The sequence below is a fragment of the Mus caroli genome, chromosome 8 (genome assembly GCF_900094665.2).
Source record: "Mus caroli chromosome 8, CAROLI_EIJ_v1.1, whole genome shotgun sequence".
Taxonomy (NCBI): Eukaryota; Metazoa; Chordata; class Mammalia; order Rodentia; family Muridae; genus Mus; species Mus caroli.
The window spans coordinates 41926531-41953254 of record NC_034577.1 but is presented as its reverse complement, the minus strand read 5'-3'; the positions used below and the strand labels follow the sequence as shown (position 1 = coordinate 41953254).

At 42.1% G+C, this 26724-nt stretch overlaps 1 protein-coding gene across 10 annotated transcripts in view; it reads left to right on the top strand.

Annotated features, from left to right (window-relative positions):
• Tenm3 (teneurin transmembrane protein 3) overlaps positions 1–26724 on the top strand; it is a 1292348-nt gene that overhangs the window by 1150800 nt on the left and 114824 nt on the right. For all 10 annotated transcript variants that reach the window (XM_029480775.1, XM_029480772.1, XM_029480778.1 and 7 more), the window contains 5 exons: positions 901–1023; positions 18941–19155; positions 24925–25135; positions 25632–25733; positions 25905–26099. In XM_029480775.1, coding sequence (XP_029336635.1) covers positions 901–1023; positions 18941–19155; positions 24925–25135; positions 25632–25733; positions 25905–26099 — 846 coding nt within the window. The remainder of the gene's footprint in view (positions 1–900; positions 1024–18940; positions 19156–24924; positions 25136–25631; positions 25734–25904; positions 26100–26724) is intronic.

Sequence of the window (26724 nt, the reverse complement as noted above, 5' to 3'; positions counted from 1 at the left end):
TGCTCACAATCATATCATATAGTTCTCAGGTTATCTTTTCTAAATATTTTAAACAAGGAATTGAGAAACAAAAAAATTAATGAATGTAAATGTGTTATATATTTATAAAATTATCATCATTCTCACTTCAAAAACTCACATAAATTATTTGATAGCTGCATGTTGTTGGAGTGAATCACATGCTATAAATTCAAATTTACTTCTTCTCAATTTTAAGCATAGCACACATCTGTAATTCCCAGCACATAGAAGGCAGAAGCAGGTAGATCTCTGTGAGATCTAGGACTGTGTAATCTATGGAGAGAATTCCAAGAGAGGACTGTGGAGAGAGAGAGACAGAGAGACAGAGACAGCCACAGAGACAGAGAGTGAGGGAGAGGGAGATTATTGCGTTTTGTTTTACATATCTAAGTCTACCCTGATTATCCCATATGCCCTCCAGTTCCTCTGGGAACAAGTTTTTGCTTTTTAGCACAATACAATGGGGAAAATGATGCTTTTAGAGAACATGGCGCAATTTTAACAGTGTGATAAATCTTTGACTAAGGTGTCTTCAGGAAGAGTTGGTGAATGCTGCTGCGGATGATTCTACAGCTTTCTTAAAATGTGGACCACAGACAAGCAGAATAAATAGTGTCTTCTGTTTAAGTCCTTCCTGGTACCAATTAACTGTGTAACACTCCATCATTATTGAAGTGCTGTCCTGGTGCCGGGCACTGCTGTGTGGACTGCATGTGTTTGAGGGGCTCTGTTTATAGTTTGTACTGCACAATTATTCCTGCTATTTCACAAGATGGAAATGTGAACTTTACATATGAGTCTTGTTATGAACATGTGAAGCACTTGCCTTTGGAGTTCGGAACAGCAGACCTTTAAACAATTTGTATGCTTTACCCCCAGCAATGCATCTATTTGGCCTCAACTGGCACTTACAGCAGACGGAAAATGACACATTCGAGAATGGAAAAGTGAATTCTGACACCGTGCCAACAAACACTGTATCGTTACCTTCTGGCGACAATGGTAAGCGAAAGAGTCGTGGAGCCTGTGGTTGGTTGGTTTGTTGTTTGTTTGTTTTTCCCTTTAACGTCACCCTTCATAAATTTGTCTTTAACCACGCTTGCATTCAGCTTCTGTGAGAAAGAATAAAGGTTTGGAGGTGGCAGATATCATCTGCTCATGAATATTTTTATTAATTTACTCGAAAACTTGAAGAGTCAACACGTTTATCGCAGGAGTAATACAATTGTCTGCCTTCGGCGGCTGGTGGTTTGTCTCTTTGGCTGTTCCCTCTTTACGAGCGTGTTCCGAGTTTTGTTTTCGGGAGAAGACTGGAAGACAGTTCAGAATGTCATCTTTCGTGGTACCTTGGGTATATTACATTTTCTTAATTGGGCTTGCACATGGAGCGGGGATAGCATACTAATCTTATTAGAAAAACTTTTAAATATAAACCACATTAAAGGATTTTAACTTAATTGACCTTTTTGCCCAGTTGCCCTCCCTCCAAACCTTTTAGAGTTTGCACTTGGAGGTAATAGAGACTTTTCAATCAATTGTCTCTGAATAAAAACAGAATTTATATGGCTAGAGAGCACTGTATTTCACATTTCCAATATAAACCCCCTCAAAATGGGCATGTGCATACATCCACCCGTGCGGGGTGTAGTTTCGGGTTATTTATGGGTTCGCAGGTACATACGTCAGAGAGAGCGGTCTCCTCTGCGACTTTGAAGAACATGCTGCTGAGTTATTCCTCAGAGCAACCTCCGAGACATCTTTGTCTTCTATTATGTGATGAATGTTTGCTTTAAGGGGTTTCCTTTGCTCTTCTTCCTCTGTCTCTCCCAGGGGTGCGTGAGCTATGCTTCCCCACCCATGATTTGCATCTCGCACACCTCAGTTCTCTGCAAGGAGAGAACAAAGCCAGCATCTCTTTTAGATGCTCGCCTTGACCGGTGGGCTGAAGATTTGAACTTGTTCTCTGTTGTTATCCTTTCATCATTCCCCCTAACAATGCTACTCTCCGACAGTGGTTCCCAACCTGTCGGGTCTGTGACCCCCCTTTGCGGATGGAGGAACCCTTTCACAGAGGCTGCCCAAGCTTATCTACATACCAGTATTTACGATTCATGGCAGTAGCATAATGAAGTAGCCACAGAAATGACTTTGTGGTTGCGGTCACCACAGCATGGGGAATCTGTATTAAAGGGTCACAGCATTAGCAAGGCTGAGAACCAGTGCTCTGTCTTGAGCATATCCACCTTAATGAAATGAAGGGATTTTAGGCCTTAGATTTTCCATGATACTAGTAAATACACCCCCATATAGAACCTTTCATACAATGAACTATCATCTGGTAGCTGCCATGTCACCACAGGTCATCACTGGAGAGTGGGGTCACGGCAGAGAAGAAATATCTCTTCATCAAAACTGCACGTAACACATTTCAAAGAAGTAATGCTTTAATTAGCACGACTGCTATGTATTTTTATACATTGGCACCATGTGTAAACAGATCAGGAAACTACACAGGAATTAAGATCTGTGTGTTTATGTTGTCTGACCCTGAAGCTACCTTTTTCAGAGGATGATGAGCATAAAGTTAGTCAGGTAGAACTTATTAGTTATACCAGGGATTATTTTGACAAATGACAAATCATAATAGTAAAGAATTCCATGTTTCTCGTGGACATTTTGTTTATTGATAGCATCCAAGCCTGTTGTCATTAAAATGAAAAACTTGTAGCTAATTAGCATTACTGAACTCAGAATTCAGGATACTGGGAAAGCTGCGGGTGCAAAGATGTTCATGCCGGGCTCAGTCCTGGCTGCTCACATTCTTTTCCAGGAAATAACTGGCTCACATCAGCATCTCTCAGTGCACATAAGCATGTGTTTAAATCCGAGCTCCTCCACCTATTTACCTTGATACATTGGGCAAGGCAAATCATCATTCAGATTTGCAAGGAAATTTAGAAGAATCCTAGAATAGACTGAGATCCTCTCAGCTCCAGAACATTCGAAGCACGCCATAGGAATACAGCTTTTTATGTAGTGTAGCTCCCTGAGAGATCTCTGGATACAGTTCCTAAGCTGTTGCCTGTAATAGCAGAGAGGAATACATGTCCACCAAACCTGCACACCCATGAGCATGGGCATCATCTATAAATGAAATTTCTAAATTCATATTTGTCTCTCCGTCGAGAAATACACTCCAGTACTTTCTATTCTCCCCCAATAAATGCTAATAAGGAAATAATGTCGTTGTTTGTGGAAAGCTAACGTTTCAAAAACTACCCCTCTTACCCGACAGATGTTAAGATGTGCCTCTGACGTAACTGTGTGTAAGTTTATTCAAAGTAACTTTTCAATCCTTGAGTAAAGAAATCTTTCCCGAAGTGGGTGGTCACAGACCTCCCTATCCTGATTTACTTGTGAAGTCCAGAGAACTGACCTTCCAGCCTGGCGGCAGAACCATGGGATTTATGGAAATCTCAGGTTGGGGGTAGGAGAGGCAGTGCCTTAGCACAAACTTTGTTGAAAATGTGACCTACACAATTCACTTGTCTACTTTACTATTGCCCAGATAAAGCCCCAAATCCCCATATTGTAAAGATGTAATTCTGTTTTTCAAGTAGAGACTCTTGTTGGTCTTTAGTTCTTTGGTGGGCTGGGAAAAGACTGTTTGCATGAATGGAGGAGCCTATAATCTACTTCTTGTAATAAAAAAAGAAGGAAGGAAGGAAGGAAGGTAGGTAGATAGGAAGGAGAAAAAGAAAAGTAAAGGAAAAAGACCTGTATGGCAAATTTGCATTGTCCATGACCCGTCACCCACCACCTTAGATTTGTGACATCCAGACAAGCCGATCTCATCATCTCTTTGACCACAACTTCAGAGAACGCCTTAACATCTGGCACAAGCTTCACCAGGAGAACTTACTATGCTAAGCACAATGAGGACATTACGCCCCAGTCTTCAGATGCGATACTCTTCAATTCTGTGGTCCCCTCGCTTGTATCTCCTAAGTCCCGGTCAGGAGACAGTCGCTGTGCTAAGGGCTCCATCACCTTCCTGCTTGGCCTCAGTCCTAACCAAAGCCCCTCAGAGGTGGTGACATCTGAAAGGAGAGTCCGTGTGGCACTGTTGTCTGTTGCCCACAATTCCTAACGCTTTTCCTTGGCTGAAAACAGTAGGGATGATTTAGCAGAAGTGTGGGTTCTCTCGCAAAACTTATAGGAATGGACAAAGAGGATAAGCAGGCAAGATGAGAGTTTGGATCTCAAATGGCTTCCTTCTAGAAACTAAAATTACTCCCCAGACCAACAGACTCATTTAGCTTAATGTACTGGAAGGAATTACGCAGGACTAGACTCAGATGTGAGCTCCTTCACGTGCTTACTTTATAACCTGTTTGTTAACCTTCCGAGCCTTGATTCTTCACATGTAAAGAGGGACTAATAACACTTAGTTCTTGGCTTGCCAACCTCAGCAGCCTGGATCCCCACACTATATCTTCCTGGCGGTGTTTCTAGCCTCTGTATTTCCCATGAGTGATGTCAAATCTCCCAATTCTGCCCCAAACCCCCACCTTGCAATGTATTAAACAGAAAAATGGAAACCTCCGGAGGGCATGCATGCTCTTGGTTTCCTATAAGCAAAATCTCCATTCATGCGTACATTCGTTGCATTTTTCATCATTGAAACCAAACACTGAATAGAGGCAACTTGAAGAAGGGGGAGTATTGTCTCACAAAGTGACAGGAGAGTCCATCATGGTGGCCAGGGTTTGGTGTGAAGAGCCAGAGGCAGCTGATCACATCATAGCCATAGGAAGCAGGCAGAAATGAACACCTGGCTCACTTTCTCCTTTTTTATTCAACCCGGGACCTCAGCCCGTGGTCTGGCATCCCCCATATTTAATAGAATTTGTCCCACTTCAGCAAACCCACTCTAGAAACTCAATTGCAGATCCTCCCAGAGATCTGCCCCTCCCCCCCCCCGAGGTGATTCTAGACCCTGGTAGTGTGATAGTCAATAGAAACCACCAGATTGCCTGTTTGTGAGTCTCTCCTCCCACCATTCTCCCAACATTCAAGGACATTTGCTCTTTACCGTTCTTGATTCTACTTCCGTATCACTAAAATTTCTCCACTATGGGGCTGGAGAGGTGGCACAGGGAGGGTTTCAGAGTCTGTATTGTCCTTTCAGAAGTCCCAAGTTCCATTCCTAGCACCCATATCGGGCTGCTGCTCACAACCAGTTGTAACTCTAGCTCCAGGGGATGAGATGCCTCTGGCCTCTGAGAGCAACTGAACTTATGCACGCATATGCACACACAGACTCACACACATATGTGTAATTTGAAAGTAAAGACAAAAGTAATATTTTTTAAAATTCTCCCCAGTGTGGTGATACGATCCAGCCAGCATAAAAACATCCTGCTGTCTCTTAAACTTCATGAAAAATAACCCTTTGGCTTCTTCCTTCTCCTTCATCTCCAGCCTACCATTCTCTTCTTCCCTTAAAGGCAGTTCCCAGGGCATTCTAAATCCACACCTTACCTTGCATATGTGTGTATGACAGGCTCCTTTCTGCACTGTTCCTTTGGCATGGCTGTCCTTTGTCACCACCATACCCATCACAACTCATGATTTGCGGGTCATCCGGCTGCCGCCAATTGCCCCAGGGAATATCCGTCCCTTTTTTTCATCTTTGAGCTCTCTCCTTATTTCTACAAATCTTACTTGAACTGTTCACCACCACGGCCTGTATAGCACCACAAAGACCAGGTCTTCGCTCCATTCTCAGTAGCCACATCTGTTTATTTATCTCGAGCAACTCCCCTTCACCCGGTCACTAAACAGGAGGCTTTCTCAGGACCCTGGTCTGTCGTAATGTAATTACACTTGATCTTGTCTATTCTTGTCTTTAGCTAACTTCTGTGTAACTTTGACTCCATCAGTAAGTGCAACCTACACTGCGTGCCTTAGCTCCAGACATTAACTATATAAAACCGATCGGTATTTCTCCGAAGTGTTTTTCCACCCGAGTGTCTTCTCAGCCCCACAAATTCCAAGTGTCAAAAACTGAGCGCATCATCTACTTCTTTGGCTTTCTAGTGCTGCCTAGGAAACCACCCCCAAAGTTCACCAGTTTAGAGAAGGCATTTTTCATCCCTTGCGATTCTGTCAGTTGCCTGGGCTGTTCGCTTATTTTTTTGGCTAGGACTTCTCGTGCAAGTGCCTCCAGATGTCTGAGGCTGCCTGAAGGCTCCATCAAGCTGGAAGTCCAAGGCGGCTCCCTCAACTGGCTCGCCACTGATGTTAGATATTTACATATGCTCAGCTATGCTATGGACATCGAAGGAACATCTGAGCATAGCCCTCCCGTATGGTTTAGGTTTCTCAGAATGCAGTAGTTCTAAGGAAGAGGATCCCACGAGGACTCATTCCCACTGACTGACCCACACAGAAGCTCAGGGCTTCTGTGGAGCCAGCATCAGATATTCTCTTACACATCAGGGAGTCAAGGGCTCTGACTAAGTGGCAAGAGCTAGCCTGGGATGTCTGAGACCTTGGTTCAATTCTCACCACCACAAAAGAGTTTCCACCGATGTCATCCTGACTTCACAATAAGGGGAGTTAAGCGTCCCTTTGTTTTTTAAGGGAACTCTGGACTTTGTTTTAAACTTAATTTTTTTTCTTTACGATGAGAAAGAATTACACTTGCCCCCCCCTTTGTTAAGAAAGTTAGTTTTTTTTTTAATTTGATCTCTTTTTCTTAACAGTGCTGTTTTTAATATATCTTAAATAAACTTACATTGTTTTCTCCCCTTCCCTTTTCTCCCTCCGATCCTTCCTATGTCCCTCCCCTTAACCCCTCTCATGTCCCTCCCCATTAACCCCTCCCCTCCAACCCTTCCCATGTCCCTTCCCTCCAGTCCCTCTCATGTTTCCCCCTGCTCCCTCTCAAATTGATGGCCTCTTTTTCTTTGATTATTATTGTTACTTATATGTATATGTACATTGTATATATGTATGACCCAGTAAGTCCATTTGTTATTTATGTTTATGATTTCAGGACTGGCCACTTTATATGAGATAAGCTGTTAGAGGTCTCTTCCCTGGAAGAAGCCAATTCTTCCCCCTTCTCCACGATTAGGAGTTGCCCTGAGTCCTTTGCCTAGGGGTACGACCCCTCGACATTCTGCCCTTTCATGTTAGTCTGGCTGTTGATATGGCCATTGTTCCTTTGGTGTTTATGGAGCTATTTTCAGAAGACACGGACTCCTGGAGGTCCCCTGGCACTTACACCCCCTCTTCTGAGGTGTCTCCTGAGAGTTAGGTACAGAAGTTGTATTCCAGATGGACCTGTGAGCTGGGCTCCACCGCAGTGCAATTGCATTGGGTACAATTGCAGTTTCCCTGTATAATACATATACTATATACCTATATATGTAAGTATTAGATGAAGTTACTACACTTGGACTGACAGTGCTCCCCAAAACAGACATAGACTATGTAACAAACCCCTGTATCAAGAATGAGCAACCTCCATTTGAGTTTTTTGATCAATATGATCCAAGTGATCCCTAAAAAAGTAGTGGCTGTTGCTATCACCCTTGGTTGTCTTTAAGGGTTTGAAGGTAATTCCCTATTATTGCAGTCACTGAATGCTTAGGACAAAGGTCTCTGGTTACTTGTGCTTTAGCTAACCTAAAAGCCTCCATCTGTTGGATCCAGTTTCCATTCTGCCAGAATGAACTATACAAGCTGCCAAAGGAGGGAAGCAGTGGTCCTGTCCATCTGTGATGCCTATGAACCACAGCACTGACCAACAGGGCCAGATGTCCTAAAAATGCAATGGTAGCTCTCATACCACGGCAGCAACCAACAGTTGTCTTAACTGGACCTACAGCCCATTCAAATGAGGGAAACCATGCCTGCTAAAAGAAAGCTAGCCAGCTAGAAGCTACTCCTGCCAAGTCGCTAGGTCTGCATAATTACTCACCGGCTCTCTAAGTCCTATACCATCCCTCACCAAGGGAGCTTCTCTTTCCAGCCAATGGAGACGTTTCAGAAAGCTTACCGTCTTGATTATGAACACAGGGAATCTTAGTCAGGGTTTCTATTCCTGCACAAAACATCATGACCAAGAAGCAAGTTGGGGAGGAAAGGGTTTATTCGGCTTACACTTCCACACTGCTGTTCATCACCAAAGGAAGTCAGGACTGGAGCTCAAGCAGGTCAGAAAGCAGGAGCTGATGCAGAGGCCATGGAGGGATGTTGCTTACTGGCTTGCTCGGCCTGCTCTCTTACAGAACCCAGAACTATAGCAGCCCCCTGTGTATGGTGTCTCTACTCTTGCTCATCAATCCTTCAGACACAGAAAGGGGGTCCCAGCAAGTCGTGTGACGCCCCCCTTCAGTCACCTAGGTTCCATCCACATGACTTAAAAGTCTCTGTGCAATCTGCTATTCACCATACTCTTCCCGCAGACGTGATGCAGCAGAGAGACAAAGCCTATGCTTTCTGCAGCCCAGCCCACCCAGCTTCTCATGTAATGTCTGATGAGAAATATCTGTATGACGTGGGGCAATTTCTCTAGTTTCATTATGTCGACATTTTCTGGTCAACTAGAAGTAACTCATGAGATTTTTCTGATAGCTTCACGTAGTACTGTAAGTGATGTGTAATGTACATGCACTACATTGCTGAAAAAGACAAGCATGTTTACTATTACTATGCCTTCTTTGCTAAAGCCTAAGGCAGAGGTTATTATTCTCCTGCTAGTCTCACAAGCTATTCGCATAGTCACTAGCCTAGCGTAGCTCTTTATCCTAGTGACTGGCCAAACTACTCTACAAGTTGTATATGTTGAATGAATAAATGAAAATAGTATGTAAAAGTATTTAAAGAGCCAGGGCAGTATTTTATCCAAAGGATATGCAATGCAGATATCAGTGAGTAGAGTAATTAAGCTGTGTTCTGTCACTTGCTGGCCTTTAAGCAAATTGCCTTGTTTGACTCCTCGTTTCTTTATGGAGTGCTAGTTTGCTTTAAATCTGACAATGGTGTAGGAAATTAATGTGTGACCCATGTCACTAACCATTGATTTACATAATTTTCTGTAATCCAATTATGAATTTGTAGTTTACAGCAAAATTTAAAGCATAGATGATGAAATTAGTATCAATCTTATCTTCTTAAACTGTAAAATAGAAATTTTTTACTTATTTATATTTTTGTTACTTAGAGGATTGGATTTATGAAAAGAATTTTATTCTTATTTTTCCTTTTAATGCCTAGTGCTTGTTTATTTTAGATTTTATTTTTTGAGCATATATTATATAGTATGTAGTAACCAAGGCACTGAGGTAAATAGTTTAGGGGAGAGAGGAGACACCTAAGGCTGTCCCAGACACTTGTTCCCAAAGCCCCTGGATTGTTAGGCAAGACAGAAACCAAGCAAAGAATCATGCTGAATTAGAAAGTCATGATATGGAAAAGAGGTGACTCCACTTTTTATAGGAATCTGTGTCAGAGTCAATGAGATGAACACCGAAATTTTGTACAAGCAAATCTAAGATAATCCAGGACTAAGTAAAAAGCCATAAGCACTGGTCAGTGTGTGAATTACCCTCCATCATATCTGACATAGACACGGTTGGGGTGGGAAGACCAATGTAGCGTCTGCTTATAGGGTTTGTCGTTGGACTTCCTGCTCTGTCCATTGTCTCCTTTGAGTCCATCCTGTCTACCCACTTTGAGGGTGGGTCTTCCCTATAGGAATCTTCTCTGGAAACATCCTCAACAGATGTATCAGGAGTGTCCCTCACAGGAGAATCTAATCCTCCGCAGGTTGGCAGTGATACATCACCACAGTAATAAGCATGGCATGTGGCTCCTCCAATAAAATACGAGCAAGCAGACACAAGCTTCTCCTCTTGCTTGAGTCGGAATCAGAAGCTGGTGTGTGTAAATATGCACGTGTGTGGTTCTCCTGTTTAAACTACAGATGCACTTCAAATATATGTGAGTGTCCGTTGTGTGTAGCGGGTTCCTTGTGTATGAGAAAGCTGCAAGAGCTGGAGTTTACAGCCGGCTCCTGGCTGCCTATGCATTGGCCAGATGAGACTAACAGATGAGGCTATAGTAGCATTGAGCTTTATTCAATAGCGTTTATAGTATAAGTGTTGTTGTGATGTATAATATTCCTGAATTATAAGCTGTATTGATTTTCCTCATTATAGTAGTGCAAAGCAGCTCTGTTTTATTCTTTATAGATGGTAATGTGGTACTATGTATCCACGTGTTAAGTCATGGCATGGGGTCCTGTATAAATAGGCATGCTGTCTCAGAGACCTTCAAAGTCTAGACGTGAATGGACCTCACATTACAACATGGAATTGAAGTGTGGGCTGTTGACTGCAGACACACGCCCACCTTCCATCCTGTCGTTTAATAGTTAGTGCCGCCTATGTGAGACCTAGAATGGGTATTATTTGTCCTCCGGAGTTGAACTTAGATTTTGACATTTGAATTTTTCTTTTCCACCTTTTTTTTTACTTTAATAACTATATAGTCAGAGTTTTCCCACATCCTTTATAGAAGGCAGATTTGTAATATATGTAAGAAATGTTTACTTTTTCGGAACTTTGAATGATTTTTCAATATCATAAAATAATTTTCAATGGCATACCAAATTCCATAATTACCAACATGGTTTTAAATACTTTGTTTTATCCTGCTTTAGAAAACTTCTCTATGGGATGTTCTTCAGATATCAGAGTACTTTTTAATGACTTTCTTTAAATATAGCACTCTGGTGATGTTTGCATAGACCTATATGGCAAGAAATAATGCCTCTGTGTATGTGATCTATTTCAGTTTGCCCACACTGACAACTGTATTTTTAAGACATTAAGACTGCTGATAAAAGAACTCAGAGTTAGTAGATAAAAAGACAATCAGTAACTCCCTCATTCAGGCACAACTGAACATAGTGAGATGGTGCCCTGTTGTGTTTGAACACTTGGGACACCTCAATCTCATTGTGGAGACTCTCACTGGTTTGATTTGTAATTAATGAAGTTTGGGTCTATGTAACTCCAAGATACTCTGTTCTCTGGCCCTACGTGTCTTCCATTTTCCCTTCTTTTCTTCTTAGAAACAAACTTGTATTTCCTGCGCACACAACCCTGTATTTCCTGTGCACACAACCTTGTATTTCTTGTCCATACCACCTTGTATTTCCCATGCATACAATCTTGTATTGCCTGTGCACACAACCTTGTCTTTCCTATGATGATTGCAAAGTTCATGCACTAGGGTTGATTTATGATCTTAGAGAGGGGAACAAGAGAGCCCTAAGACTGGCCTTCCTTCCATTTCCTCTGCAGCTAGAGCTCTCTGGAATTCAGGATGAGATAGAAGAGCTCTGTGTCCAAGCTTTTCTCTAAGAAACCCACGAGCTTCAGAGGAGGACTCTATGCAAGTATTTACAAGTTTATCAAATAGTGCCCATCATTTGCTGACTTACTAGGATGTTTACAATTTTAAAAAGAACATTTGAAAAACACTGCCAGAAGTCATAACATATTTGATTTGGACAAATTAAAGAGGTACCATTTTAAAAGCATCAGGATGGGTTTACAAAGGCCCTTTATGAACCTGAAGCTCACCCTGATATTCAAAGGAGCAGCTTAGGCAAAAACAGCGATCTAAGTGGCCACTCTTATGCAAGAATATCAGTAATGTTCTTCCAGCTCCACACTACTGATTTTTACCAAGAGGATTGGGCTGCCTTTTCTTGTTAGAAAAGCCAAATCTTAAGATATATATATATATATATATATATATATATATATATATATCAAAATAACCTGAAGCCAATAGAAGGGAATAGGTACTTAGATACAAGACTCCTGTTTCATGGAAGAATCCAGAAAGATAAAAGATCTTCCAATTGCATTGTACTTATAACCCCCTTTAAAAAAAAAACTATACACATTTCACTTACATTTAATTTCCAAAGATCATGTGATGAGTTCTGTTTTAAATCTTTTTCTCAATATGAGTTTGTAGTTAAAGTTGTTACTTGAACACATTCAGCTACATATGACCTAGCTATTTTATAAATATGCTAACTGTTTGGGTGATTAACATAAAAGGGAATTGTTTTTGGAAGTAACAGAGTTAAATGACAGGACTGTTTGAGTAGCTTCCATATTCATATGCAAACAGTGAAGAATAAAGCAAAATTCTGAATTGATTCTATTACTCAATTTCTTTCTTATAGAAATACAAACACCCGATCTTTCTCCAAAATCAAGGGATGAGAATGGGCTGTAGGGAAACTTAAAGCACGAAGCTGTTTGATTCTTTTGGAATTGTTTTGCTGCTGCTGCTGCTGCTGCTGCTGCTGCTGCTGCTGCTGCTGCTGCTGCTGTTGCTGTTGTTGTTGTTGTTGTTGTTGCTGTTGTTGTTGGACAGCCGCAATCACGTTAAGATATGCTTACCGGCACTTCCATCACATTTGACTTAGTCTCACTAAAAGCAAACCTGCAGCACCCTTCTTGGTAAAAGATTGGTTACACAGTTTTTAGAATCAGTTCTTTTCTAATACTGCATACCACCCCAGCAAAGGCTTTACCGGAGCTCAGCAAAGCAGTCTTAATTGCATCTTGGTTCTTTTACCGGACCGCATCTGCGTCATCTGGTCTACTTGCTGTGCAGTGAGAAAGTGAACTATTGTTCACTTGAATTCACCTTTGCTATTGTAATAGTTTTGAATGCTTTCATCTCATTATATGCTTTAAACATATCCATCTCATTAGCTCATTTAATTCATAAGGAATATCTACTCTGTAATTTAACTGACAGAGCCAGTATTCATTAAAATCAATTTAACTTTGTCAGGAAAAAAAACTGATGTGTTTTCCAGTTCAAATAGTTAAATCTGGATTTTCTCATAGCCTCTTCATCCTGAGTTCCTCCTCTGTATGGAGATAGACCTTTACCACAAGCTTGACAATTGGACAAATGAAAACATTGCTTGTGGTTTCTATTTATTGCCTTTTCTGTGTGTCCGTCTGAAGCCAAAAAGCATTCTTGGACAGTGACTGAGAATTAGTGCCCTCCCTTGTTGGGATATCTAATGTCCAAAGTGCCAGTAGCCTTTAGCACTCCATTTGGAATCTCACTTCCCCCTCGACGGAGGAACCTACAAGAGAGAGAGCCAGCAAGACTTCCCTTGGGTTACTTGTGTCTTGAGCAAAGGTGAAACAAAATACTTGAAGTTTTCCTTGGTTCAACATCGGGAAGCTTTGTACGGTAGTATAACAGTGTGCAAGGTGTTAAGGATGGAAGACATCCTGCTGTAGGAAATTAGACACAGGAAGGTTGTTGAAGTTCTAGAAGTCAGTTCTCTAACAGCGACCCCTTCCCTTGCTGATTGGTCTGGATAGCGTTCCCATGGCAGTGCAATAAACACAGAAGTAAGTCTCTGACTGTCAAGGTGTGAGAATTCCTCCCCTTCACAAGCAGTTGTGCAAAGGATACAAGTGGACTGACTCCTCTATTCACCGCTACTCATAGTCAGTCCTCTGACTTTGTGGAGCGAGAAGCTGATCTCAGCAGAGTTCACTCCTCAGGACTGCAACCCCCATTCCTATGACAATCACAAAGCCAAGGTTGTCTATCTATCATCTGTCCAGTCATCCATACATTAGGGTTCCCGTGTAGTGTTATCTCTTGGTTTGTCTCATTTGCCAGGCTGACTTGCAGGACTCAGGAAAACACCTTTACTAGCCCTGTTGCAAGACACAATGGAGGGATTTGTAGGCCCAGGGAAGGGAGCAGACACAGTCACCTCTTAGAGTCTCTGAATGCTCAGCTGTCCTGAAGCTCTCTGAACCCCTTCATTTTGGGTTATTATGGAGGTCTCATAACATGGACATGACCAATTAAACCATGCCCATGGGTGATTAACTCAACCCTGGTGGTTATAAGTTGAGACCGGAAAATCACCTCTAACCCTGAGTTAGCTTAGCGCAATCCTAGGCTTCACTCAACCCCAAGTGAACTCAGTAGCATACAAAACCACTGTCACTTCAGAGATTCTAGGGTTCTTAAGACTTATGCCCCAGGAAATTAGGGCAAATACCAAAAGGCATTTCATAGTTGTCCAGGGTCATAACTGTCATTGCTGGAAGATGCCAGGTCTAAAAGACTTCAACGAGAGCACCTGGCTTCAAAGATTCTATATCATTTTGACATGACTGGCCGTTCTCATTTTGGATACCGAAATTTCATCACATCTGCTACTGCTCCATGAAACACATTTGCTCAACCTTGGGAGGTTTTTTTGTTTGGTTTTATTTCATTTCTGGTTCTGTTTTTAAAGAAGAGAACCCTCTCCCTGAAACAAGGTATCCGTTACAAGAACTGTAGGCCTAATTGAGTTAGTTGGTACATTAACTTGGGTGACAGCGGCCTCTCATTATTTCAGTGAAAAGGATTTAGCCCCTTAAAGTCAACAAATAGAGAAAGCAAAAAGGCAGAGATAACTACATATTAAGCTACTTAGAGACAGTGACGCCTTAAGCCCTAGATGCCAGAACGCAAAAATTGCAGTTCTCAAATCCAATGTACTTGGGCAAAGATGGAGTAATAGGGGAAACAATGTGTGGACTGATGCCAGTTTCTACTTGCCAGCTCCATAAAATTGCTAGCATTTCCTTCCATCCGCATCAGATGGGGACTAGCACCACAAAGTAGAGCAGCCCGCATAAGCTTCAAACTCAACAGAAGAGTTCATTGTACGTAGCCATCAAGTATGATAGCAGGGTTAGGGATGTATTACCTGGACATATGAGCCCTAGTGTGAGCCATGGCCATGGTTAGTAGGGTGTGTACATAGCAGAGTTTAGCGGGGCAAAGGCAGCTGCTGTCTTTAGGGTCATGGAGTTGCTTCATCTCAGACTGATGCTGTGTGCCAGCTACCCCAGCCGCTCTGGAAGCTGAGGCCAGAGGATACCCAGAACCTGCCTGCCTAAGCTGCGCAGATTTGCCCTGGGCAACTTACATAAAAAGTCTCAAAAGTAACAGCAAAATGAGACCTGGGTTATACACCTCAGTGGTGGAGCACTGAAGGGCCCACTGGGTGCAGGGTTCATTCCCCAGCATATATACATGCATGCACATATACATACTTTATATGGAAGTCAGTCACAATGTAAATGTATTAACGACTTATGACAGATCGCAGCCAAGAATGATACATGGCTTCTTCTCAAAAACCAGTCCTTTACTTGTAAACCATACAATTCAAACCAAAAATAGATCACACCTTGAATCCCAGCACTCGGGACACAGAGGCAGGCAGGTCTCTGTGAGTTCCAGAGCAGCACGAGATACACAATGAGGTTTTTGTCACCAAAAAGAAATTGATAGGGTGTAGCCTTCTACCCTCTACTTGTCAGCTCTGTGCGTTCTCTGCTGTGCTTGAATGAGTTAGAGCAGCTTACGTGAAATAGATGGATAGATGTAAATGATAATTGAAAACAGTGTTTTCGGTTTGGTAGAAATCATGATTTCTAGGGATGATATGAAGGACACGGTTTGGAAACCCAAGGCACGATACTGTCATTTTTGATGCTGCAATTACCTTGGCATGCTATATCCCCGAGCCTTAGCTTCTTGTCTCAAAATATCAACCTCACGGGTTAGTTGGAAGTTCAATACAGTCAAAGCCACTTGTCCTAGGTGTTCAGAGAGAGACTAACTCCACTGTCCCCCAATGCCTAAACTCTATACCAGTGCTAATTCACTATGCAAACAAAGGGTACCAGGCAGAAGAGCCTTACTGGAGAGATGCTATCAGGTGTCTAAAAGTGTCATTGATTGAAGCAGCATATCTGTCATAAGAAGAAGCAAAGCGCTTTCAGAGCAGAGACAATCTTACCCTTATTTCCTGTAACTGTGTGTTCTAATTTTGCTTTGTTGGCTGTGTAGTGTTATAAGATGACGTCACATGAATGGGGTGCAGCTTAAGATCGAAGTGTTCACGTATGAGAAGCCGAAGCTGGTATTTCCTTGTAGTATTTTATTATACCAGACTGGTTTGAGAAAAACAGACCTTCGGGCTTAAGGGTTATTAGTTGTGATGATTAGGGACACCGAGAAGTGACTGTATGGAATTATGAATAACGGTGTTTTATTAAGCATTCTTGTATCACCCTCTGCATCAGATCTGGGCTGTTATGGCCGTTTCCCCATCTACCCTCCCCCGACCCCCATCTCCAGGCTTCCTGTATTCTGCACTCTAGCACTCCTCCGACAGTGACTTCACTTCACCTTTAACCCACTCGAAACTTTAGCTGGTCTCGGTTTAGCTATGACTGTCCTTGGCAGCTGATGGCGTATGTATCACTGTAGAATCCAGTAGTCCAGTTAAAAACCAACCCTGACATTTACTAGCGATATCCTCTCCCTCCAACCTCAGATTTACCCCTCTAAGTGAATCTGTTGCGAATCGCTCCACACGCCCTCCGCTGTCGGCTGGTGTCTACCATTTTTATTTCTGACTATGGGGAATTCTTCCTAGTGACTTTGGATTCTGTTTCTCTGATACAGAGAAATGGGGAGAATGGAAGGGGAAGGTGGTGATGAGGGGAGGGAGAAACATATGAACAACTCCGCCTTGCAGTACCGTTTATATAATTACACCATTGTCTAATTCTTCAAGCCTTCAAGATTTTAAAACTGTCCTAGAAATGGTGGTAAATATATGCATCCTCAAAAAAGTCTAATAATGCTTGTTGATGGAACGAAACGGGAAAGTATTTACAAATCAGAATCTCCAGCTGTACAGATGTAAATACTGTAGATGTAAATACTGACTTCCCCATCCAGCCTTACTTCCCGTTCCTCTCCCAGGGACAGAGAATGCATTCCTTCCTACAAGGGCCGCGGAGCTGAGCATTAGTCTAGACCTCATGGCAATTCAGTGGTCATGTGGCCATCCCATCTTCCAGAAGGCTCCTCAGCCTCTGACATGGCCATGATTCAAACCCAGGTTGTTACATTCCAGGGCTTCTCTTCCACGTGCATCTGAACACATGGTCTCCTCTCCGTATCATTTTTTTTTAATTGGGATATTTATGCTACTTCAGATAGCTTGTTGTCTTGGTCATGGTTCTCTAAACCAATAGAATGGGTGTATATTAAAAGGTCATATGGTCCAAGTCACACAATCACTGCCTTCACCCTGGAGGGGCTGAGAATCCGGCAGCTGCTCAGCGCATGAATGTGGGTACCTCAGCTGTTCCAATCTCTCACTGAAAACCTGGAATTAGAAGCCCAAAGAAGCTGGGCTCTGATATTAGGGAAGGAGTGTAACACCAGCAGTGGCAGTGGCGATGGCAGCAGCGGCAGCAGAGCAGATGAACTTGCTGGTAAGAGAGCAAGCAAACAGGGCAAAGAATAGCTTTTTTTCTTCTTTTTTTTAAACCAGGGTGCCACAGGAAGATGCCACGCACATTTAGAGTGGGTCTCCCACTTTGGATACCTAGTCAGGAAACATGCCTTTTAGCTGACTGCAGAGCTGCTCAAGTTGGCAACCAAGATCAGCCTTTGCCCTTAATCTACCTGTCCTTCAATGTCCAGTAGGATGGCCTTCCCCTGACCCAGTCATATGAAGCTTTAGTTGGTCACCTAGTTCGTCACTTTGCAGGGGCTGTCTCCCTGGCCAGGTGATCAGATCAGCTTGGTAAGCTGTGTAAACCGTGTAGTAAATGATTCCTAAGCTACCGCTCTTTGGTTCGTATTCTTTATTATGATGTCAGTGCCCTGTCCCTAGCAGACGCTTAATAAAATGAAAGCGATATTAAATTAACAGCACTTCACAGATAGAAGCCTCTCTCCTCTCTTTAGGATAAGATATAATTCTCGGATTTGAGATTAAATCTTAAAATTTTTTGAATTAACAAGTTCTCTGGGGGGCTGTTTCCAGTTTAATGAAAAAAAAAAGAGGAAGAGAAAGATTGGTTAAGTCAACTTAGTTATCAAGTTAAAAGGGCTGGGTTTGATGGAGGATAATTTGCCTTCTGTCTCTTCAGCATCCTGGACCTTCTCTTTCGATTTCCCTTGCAATAAATTGCAACAACCCCTCCTGTTGTCGGGAGAGTAGCTAAGAAAGGACTCGGGGCGAAGGGGAACACCACACCCCAAAAAACACACTTAGGTTGTTGCCTAGAACCAGGTGCTGAGAGAAGCCCGGGATTTGGGAGTAGCAGGGCTTGCTTTCCCTGATGACTGAGGTCTTTGGGGAGGGGTGGGTCAAGCCCTGCCCTCCTGTTCTGCTTCCTGAAGCTCTACTCTGGTACTTAATTTGGTGTCAAGTGGTTTTTCTTCCCACCCCACTCCCTCCCCGTGTATGACTGGAAGAGGACTGCATGAGTCGGTAGCATTGATTGATTGACTGATTAAAGATTGGCTTGGAAATCTCTAGGATCCATTCTGCCTTAATTCACACTCATCAGTATCACAGTATGGTTAGAGGAACCAATATGCATCAGACTGAGTCCCCTCCCCGGAAATAACAAGACATACAATATATCAAGCATTTATGTTTCAAATACTCAAGAATCGCTGTCATTGTGGAAGCAGCTTCAGTGATCAGGGTACTTTGGGGGAAGTCAGAGGATTTTGACCTCCATGCCTTAAAAAATGTTAGGTGGGAATTCTTATAACAACGCTTCACAAAAAAAAATAAAATAAAAATAAAAGTTCTTAAACGGAAGACAAGCGAGGGAGTACCTGCCTCTGGTAAGCAGAAGGAGAATTCCTGAACAATGAGGGAAAATGAGTCTCTGAAAAGAAGCCCTGTTATTTTAATGTGCTTTTCCTTCATCGCCGGGTCTCTCACATTCAGGAAAATTAGGTGGATTTACACATGAAAATAACACCATAGATTCTGGAGAACTTGATATCGGCCGGAGAGCAATTCAAGAGGTTCCCCCCGGGATCTTCTGGAGATCGCAGCTCTTTATTGATCAGCCACAGTTTCTTAAGTTCAACATCTCTCTTCAGAAGGATGCATTGATTGGAGTGTACGGCCGGAAGGGCTTACCGCCTTCCCATACTCAGGTGAGCGGCTGCTGCCATCAATAAAAGGCAGGCTCCTGCTTGGCATTTCCAAATGTTCCTCTATCTCTGAAACTCAGCTGTTGGGGTGAAGCCATGGCACCTAAATGGATATTTTGCAATAGAAGTTTGTCTGAATCACCATAAGGGCTTAGCTTGTGTTGCTAATGATTGGTTGAAATGGCTAAAAATGTCAGAGGAACTTAATGAGGGTAGAGTGGGAGCTAGGTATCTAGAAAGAACAACCTCCAAGATTCTGTGGCAATTTCAGATGTTTTTATACCTTTCATAGCCAAGATCACTTTAAATCTATTAATTTGGTTAAAGCGGTTCTTGACACTTATGTCAGATTTATTTATAGTGAGGGAAATATAGAAATACAAGTGTAATAAGCATGATAGCCACAGTTCCTCTTTGAAAAACAAGGAAGAGTGACGTGAATAGACATTATGCTTACAGACAACCAAACATGCTGGCATCAGTGTGTTCCTCAGACTAACGGATCCATAGCATTAAAAGGTCGTTCTTTGTGTGAAAACACTCGCACTGTACAAACCACAGCTGAAATGTCCACAGGAGAGCCAGGACCTAGCCGCACAGACCTCTGCAATCACAGTTACTCTGAAGGCTGAGGCAGGCGAATCAAAAGTTCAAGGCTAGCTAGCCTGGGCGGCTAAATGAGATAAATTTCAAAGTTGAAAAGTAGTCTAGGAAGATGACTCAATGGTAGAGTACTTGCCTAGAATCCCAACTATCACCAAAAACAAACAAACAAACAAACAAAAACCAGCAAAGTCTATGATACAGAGTCACACATATCCAGTTTATCGCCAGTTTGAACATTGTGGTTTTGTTATTAAAAATAGGTTTATAAGGAGAGGAGATATAGCAAAGGAGACACTGAGATTCCATCTCTATTGTCAGGAGAGAAAAAAAGGCCCCATAATGTCTAAGCAAAAGTATTTGAATTGTCTCCTATAAAATTGGAAGAGGAATTAAAAACGGTGCTAGTTAATTAATACTTCGATGAGCTTGACATTTTTTATAATAAGTATTTCCTTACGGGATGCCATATTGGCTTTTTTTTTTCCACTTATGAAAGGAAGCCCAAGATTTTCATGCAAACTACAAATTGTTTTTGCTATTTCATTTCTACAATCCTAGGTTATGAATTATGAAAAACATGGCCAAATACTAGTGAAGAAATCACATCTTGAAAGAACTTCTGAAGTTCTCAGGGTGCTTTCTAAAGCATCTGTGAATTTTTATGTCTGTGTCATTTCTCACTAATATGTTACAATATATCCTCATCCCTGTGATGGCAAACTGAACACCTTCGGTCCTTCTGTGTGAAACACCTGTCATGATGTACAAGTATCCAATCTTAAGCTTTAAATTTTACCCCAGTGTGATGCTGACCTTAAACCTTGTGGGAGGGAAAAAGAAAGACAAAAAATGGAAAGCCATTCCCACGCTCATGGTCTGGGAGAATTCGTATTGTGAAAATGATAATTTTACCATTAGAGTTAGAGTTAGAGATTCGATGCAATCCCCATCAAAATGCCCATCCCATTCTCCATCGAAATAGAGCAGCTACCAATGAAAGTGAATTTGTGGAGCTCAAGTTACCCCAGATACACTGTACCCTCGTGAATAGTCCAGCGAGACGCAGAAACTCCTCTCCACTGAAGCCACATTTGAAGGAGGAATCCTCTTACATTAAGTACATTTATAAATGTACAACTTAAAATCATCTACAGATAATTTCAGAAGAAACGTGGGTGCTCTATCCAGACTTGGGCGTACATGTACTAGGTAGGCAGAAGCTACAGAGCTGGCCAATAGAGTTCAAGTCCAGCCTCTTCTCTGTAGCAAGTTCCAGGCCAGCCGGGTCTGTTGTAAAACCTGTGTATTGCGTTGTGCGCTTAAAAAGCTTGTTTAAGGATATATAGCTGACTTTTGCAATAGATGCATAACACACAAAATTAGGAAAATTAAAGGCACAGTTGGTGTTTTTTTTTACAACTGCACCATGATTTAGTATAGTCCCCATGACATCTGTCCTTCTTTTCCACCACAGTGTGTGTGTGTGTGTGTGTGTGTGTGTGTGTGTATGTGTGTATATAGGGTATGCTTTTTCTTAAGCCTTTGTTATTAGAGTTCCTTCCTCTGATTTATTCAAGATCAGCAGAGCAAACAGCTGGTTCTGAGTTCAGTGTTGAAACATGAAATAAGCTATAAAGCAGCCCAAATTGAACATTTCTCTGTTCCTGGGGAGCATTAAATAAATCAACCTGAAATAATTAAAATCGGCCAGCCCCTCAGAATAGTCACTTGAGTTTTGAAAGTCAAAGTCTTCGTGACCCTTTATAGAACTGCCCATTTGATCGTTGCCAAGGAACCAATTGACTGCCTTCTCCCAGATGGCCGATTTATTCTCCTGGACGGTTGGAAGCCTAAGGAAGCAATTCTTTGCTCTAGAGCTCCTGTGCTATGGCAAGTTAGTGCTTTTGCCTGAAGGCTGTTACAGAAAGGAGGCCGAAACCCAAGTTATAAACACCTACCACTTTTTGATTTTTATGCCTTATCTAGTACGTGACCTCGTACAAGTAACTTAATTCACCCAAGACTCTGAGTCTGTGGGTAAAATGAGAGAGTTGAATAGGAAGACTTCTAAAACATTGTACTTCTCTGTGTTCTGGTGATACACAGCAGGACTGTGCCACCATCAGACCCTCGGAGGAAGGCTGAGCAGGCTGGCCTACACTTACCATCCTAATGCTTGAGAGGCCGGGAAGCAAAAGCTTTGGTAGTTAAAGGCCATTGGGGGTACATAGCAAGACTGGCTCAAGAACAACAGTTAATCGAAGGACGTAGTCAAGGGATCTCTGACTCAGCAACCATCAATTTAATAACAGATGGAATTAAACAGATGATTAGATTGCCTTGTCTTTTCAGAACTAAACTACCAAGATACCAGGAAAAATCTATTTTTGTTTCTACATAGCTGACCATGGTAAACCACTAAAAAAGGAACATAACATTTGTGTGTCACACACACACACGCACACACACAAACACCACATATTAGGTAATAGCCTAAGAATAGGGTAATATTACAAAGAAATTTCCCTTAAAGCAATGGTTCTCAGCTTGTGGGTCATGACTCCTTGGAGGTTTGCATATCCGATATCCTGTATGTCAGATATTTACATTATGATCCATAACAGTAGCAAAATTAATAGTTATGAAGTAGTAGCAACAAAAATAATTTTTTGGTTGGGGTCACCACAACCTGAGGAACTGTATGAAAGGGTCACAGTGTTAGGAAGGTTGAGGACCACTTCCTTAAAGGGAGTGGAACTAGTTCTAATTTAGTGAAATTCTCATAATATATAGATGCTGTCATGATGGCTACCTAAGAGTTTGAGATTGAATAGTTAGTCCAAGGGATTTTATACTGATTATAGTGTAAGTCCTAAAGACTCCATATACAAAATCACTCCATATACAGTTCCACTTTATAAGTGGAACAAAGGCCAGACTAACCCTTATATGATCATGTTATGCCCGAAGGACAAGCCATATAATGTGGTTATTTTGGGTGGAGATGATTATCGTTTGGAGAAGGTAATTTTCTTCAGGCATTTTGAATAGCTCTCCTGAAGTCATCTCTGAAATGTCATGACAAAAGCCTAGAGTTGGGGTTTAAAACCATCAGATTCTTCTTAGCACCACCATGGTCCCCTCCATGCTAGTGCCCCATCGATGTCCATGTGTGGTACAAATGTCCATCACTCTGCTGACAGTGACAATTGACTGTAGAGTGGAGAGACTAGTTAAAACTCCAAATTTCTGCCCTTTTACTTTCTCAGTTACTGTATATATAATGTTGGAAAATCATCTGTATTGGACCACAGAACAAACATTTTTCCTTCTTGTTTTGCCCTGATAATATATTTAAATGCAATGAGTAAAAAGAGAGAACTTATTTGAGGTGGAGACACCCTTCAGAATTAGGCTTGCTTCTCCTCTGCTCAAGAGGAGATGGAATTCCTGTGAAGTTTTCATAAATAGCCAGAGATGTCATTCATTATTTCAGTCCTTGTAAGGAAATTGAAAAAATTTTGAGGGCTAATGAAGTTAGCATATGTCTTGCATATGTTTTGCATATTACAACCCAAAGAAGAGAATGCTTTTATTTAAATCAAGGTTTTAGTAAGTTACAAACTGAATCACATATCAGGTTCTCTTATTGCGACCATAGATGTCTATGGTCTGCACAGTGGCAATCTATTTAAATATAATTCTCATAAATTCAAATGACTAATTTGATTTTTATTTGATTTGATTAAGAAAGGCATATAATTATGTTTTCCTCATACAGCTCTTCCATTTAAAGAATTGATCATATCATAAAGTACTAATGATGCACAAATATTATATATACATATACATATATATTACTACAATTATGATGTTTGTGCATGGTCTACATTAACATATGCTTGTGAGATTTTACATTAAATATGTCTCAGACTTAAAATGAAACTGGATAAAAGGGTCTCTGTACTTTATTAAGATGCTAATAACTAGTAAGTTTATTGAAGCCAGTATTGGAACATCTCTTCAGTGTCCTCCAAATTCACTGGCATTTGTTTACAAAACTTTTCCCTTTGTTGTCAATCCTAGTCCATAATTTAAATCCTCCGGCTCAACTTTCTTTTTTTTTAATTGAATATTTTCTTTATTTACATTTCAAATGTAACCCCCTTTCCCGCCCCCCCCCAAGTCCCCTATCCCATCCTCCCTCCCCTGCTTCTATGTGGGTGTTCCTCCACCCACCCACCCACTCCCACCTCCCCACCCTCAGTTCCCCTACACTGGGACATGTCTCAAGCCTTCATACAACCAAGGACCTCTCCTCCCATTGATGCCTGACAAGGCCATCCTCGGCTGTATATGCATTTGGAGCTATGTGTACTCCAGCTCAACTTTCTTAAAGACCAATGTTTATAATTAATTGTAGTTAAAACGCAAAGCAGCTTCAAGGATGACTGCCGCCATCACCCTAACTCTGCCTGTGGTTGTTACTCCATCCCACCAAACCCCTCTGTTGATCAGTTCACTGACTTTAATCAGGGACGTTAAGGTCTTCATTAGGAAGGTTCAACCTAACTATATTTATTTAAAACCCCATGAAAGCGTGAATGGTTACATTAAGGTCCCGGGAGAGAAGTGTAGTCCTGTGGTGGAAAAGACCCCAGCTGCACCACTTCCCAGGTAGGAAGTCGCGCTGAAGCTCCTAAAGAGGCCCCAAGAGTACCTGTGAGTGCCTTGCCCAAAGAGCTGCTTCCGGGACAAGAACAATCCTGAGGCCTGGAGACAGCAGTAATTGCCATACAGAAGCAACACGTGGGAGGAGTTCTTAAACCATCCATGGTCTGAATAAAATCCCATAAATTCCAGCCATATCCCCACACTGCCTTAATTTACCAAACTCATCATCGGTCAGGAGAATGGAATAAATTTGAAAGACTTAACTCCCTGAAAAGGTTGGAAATTATCATTTCAGTTTGAACACAAGGAGACCCAACAGGTAGTCTTTATCCTTATTTAAAAATCCATGCAGAGAAGGCTTCTGTCACTTGGACCTGTCCATCAGGAACTGCTTTCCAATACTGTGTTTATCTGCAAAAGAGGATAGCTTGGCATAGCAATGCATGCATTGTTTCTGGATGCTAACACTGTTTCCCATGTCCTCGTCCCCAGTACGACTTTGTGGAACTACTGGATGGTAGCAGGTTAATTGCGAGAGAGCAGCGGAACCTGGTGGAGTCTGAAAGAGCCGGGCGGCAGGCGAGATCTGTCAGCCTGCACGAAGCAGGCTTCATCCAGTACTTGGATTCTGGAATCTGGCATCTGGCCTTTTATAACGACGGGAAAAACCCAGAGCAGGTTTCCTTTAACACGATTGTTATAGGTAGGGGCCTTCTCCGAAGCATCCTTTTCCACTTACAGCCTAGTCTCTGTGCCAAACAGAAACTAAGTCATCGTTACCAAACGTAAGGCATGTCGAGGGTGGTAAAGCGCGTGTAAAATGAACACACTGTGAATTGCTTGTTGGTGACTATACAGCAAGCTCTAAAGCTCTGTAAGAAATAGATTACTGTGGGGAGGGAAAGCACCTCAAGAGAAGATTTTTTAAAATTCGCATCAGAACATCAGTATGTAGTCAGAAGCGTCACTGCTCTACATCAGTATGTAGTCAGAAGCGTCACTGCTTTACGTCAGTATGTAGTCAGAAGCGTCACTGCTTTACGTCAGTATGCAGATTATCTTATATACACGGATCCTTTTCGGGGGTTATGGAGTTAGCTGTGCATAATGACTTCAACGCCTAGCCAAAATGAACAGAGTGACCACTTCTGAGCGAGGCAGGCATCTCACAAATGCTCCCCTCTGTCTCTCTTCCTCAGAGTCTGTGGTGGAATGCCCCCGAAATTGCCATGGAAATGGAGAGTGTGTTTCTGGAACTTGCCATTGTTTCCCCGGGTTTCTAGGTCCGGATTGTTCAAGAGGTATGCCAGTTAGATTCCCTTCCTAAGCGAGTGAGCCCTAGGAACCCATCAGACTGAGAATGCATAGCAAGGCGGCAAAGAAAAAGGGTGGGAAAGGCGCAGAGCTGCTTGGGTCGGGAGGCTCAATGGAGAACGTGGCTGCTGATCCCTCTGTCCTGTGTCATTTCACAGCAGCCTGTCCGGTGCTCTGTAGTGGCAACGGGCAGTACTCCAAGGGCCGCTGCCTGTGCTTCAGCGGCTGGAAGGGCACCGAGTGTGACGTGCCGACGACCCAGTGCATTGACCCGCAGTGCGGGGGTCGTGGGATTTGCATCATGGGCTCTTGCGCTTGTAACTCGGGATACAAAGGAGAAAACTGTGAGGAAGGTAAACATGTCAATATTTACCAAACCCTTCTTGTTATCTCCATAAAGAAACAGATTAAATCTATAATCTTCCGTTGGGCAAAGGCATCTCTTACTCTCACACACATGCTTCTTTATGAAAAAGCAATTTTTATTTCCATATTTATGAACACATTGTTCCATTAACGTTTTAACTAATAAAAAGAACAAATACCAAAGAGCCCCTTTGCACTGTTTCTGTGGCATGAGTAATCCTTTAAAAAAAAAAAAAAAAAACTCTGAGAAAGTAAGCAAGCATTTGTGTCTTACATCCCAACAAAGGACTGGCTTGTCGTTGTTTCTTTTTAGCTTTTTGCATTGAAGCTGACTTCCTTGACATCTCTGGAAATAGGGACAGTTGAATGGAACTGAATGAATGAGAACAACATGGTAGATTTGTTCCACCACTGTATGGGAGATGAGAGTCGAAACACTGGGCTGCAAAGGGCAGTTAAACTGGTCTGGTTTGTTTTGCTTTTCTTTCAGAAAGCCAAAAAAAAGAGTACTATTTCCGTTCTCCAATCAAATTGATTTTATTGATCTGGACTCACAAAGTAATGCAATTAAGTCTCTGGAATTAAATTTTCAGGCCATTGACCGTACAAGTG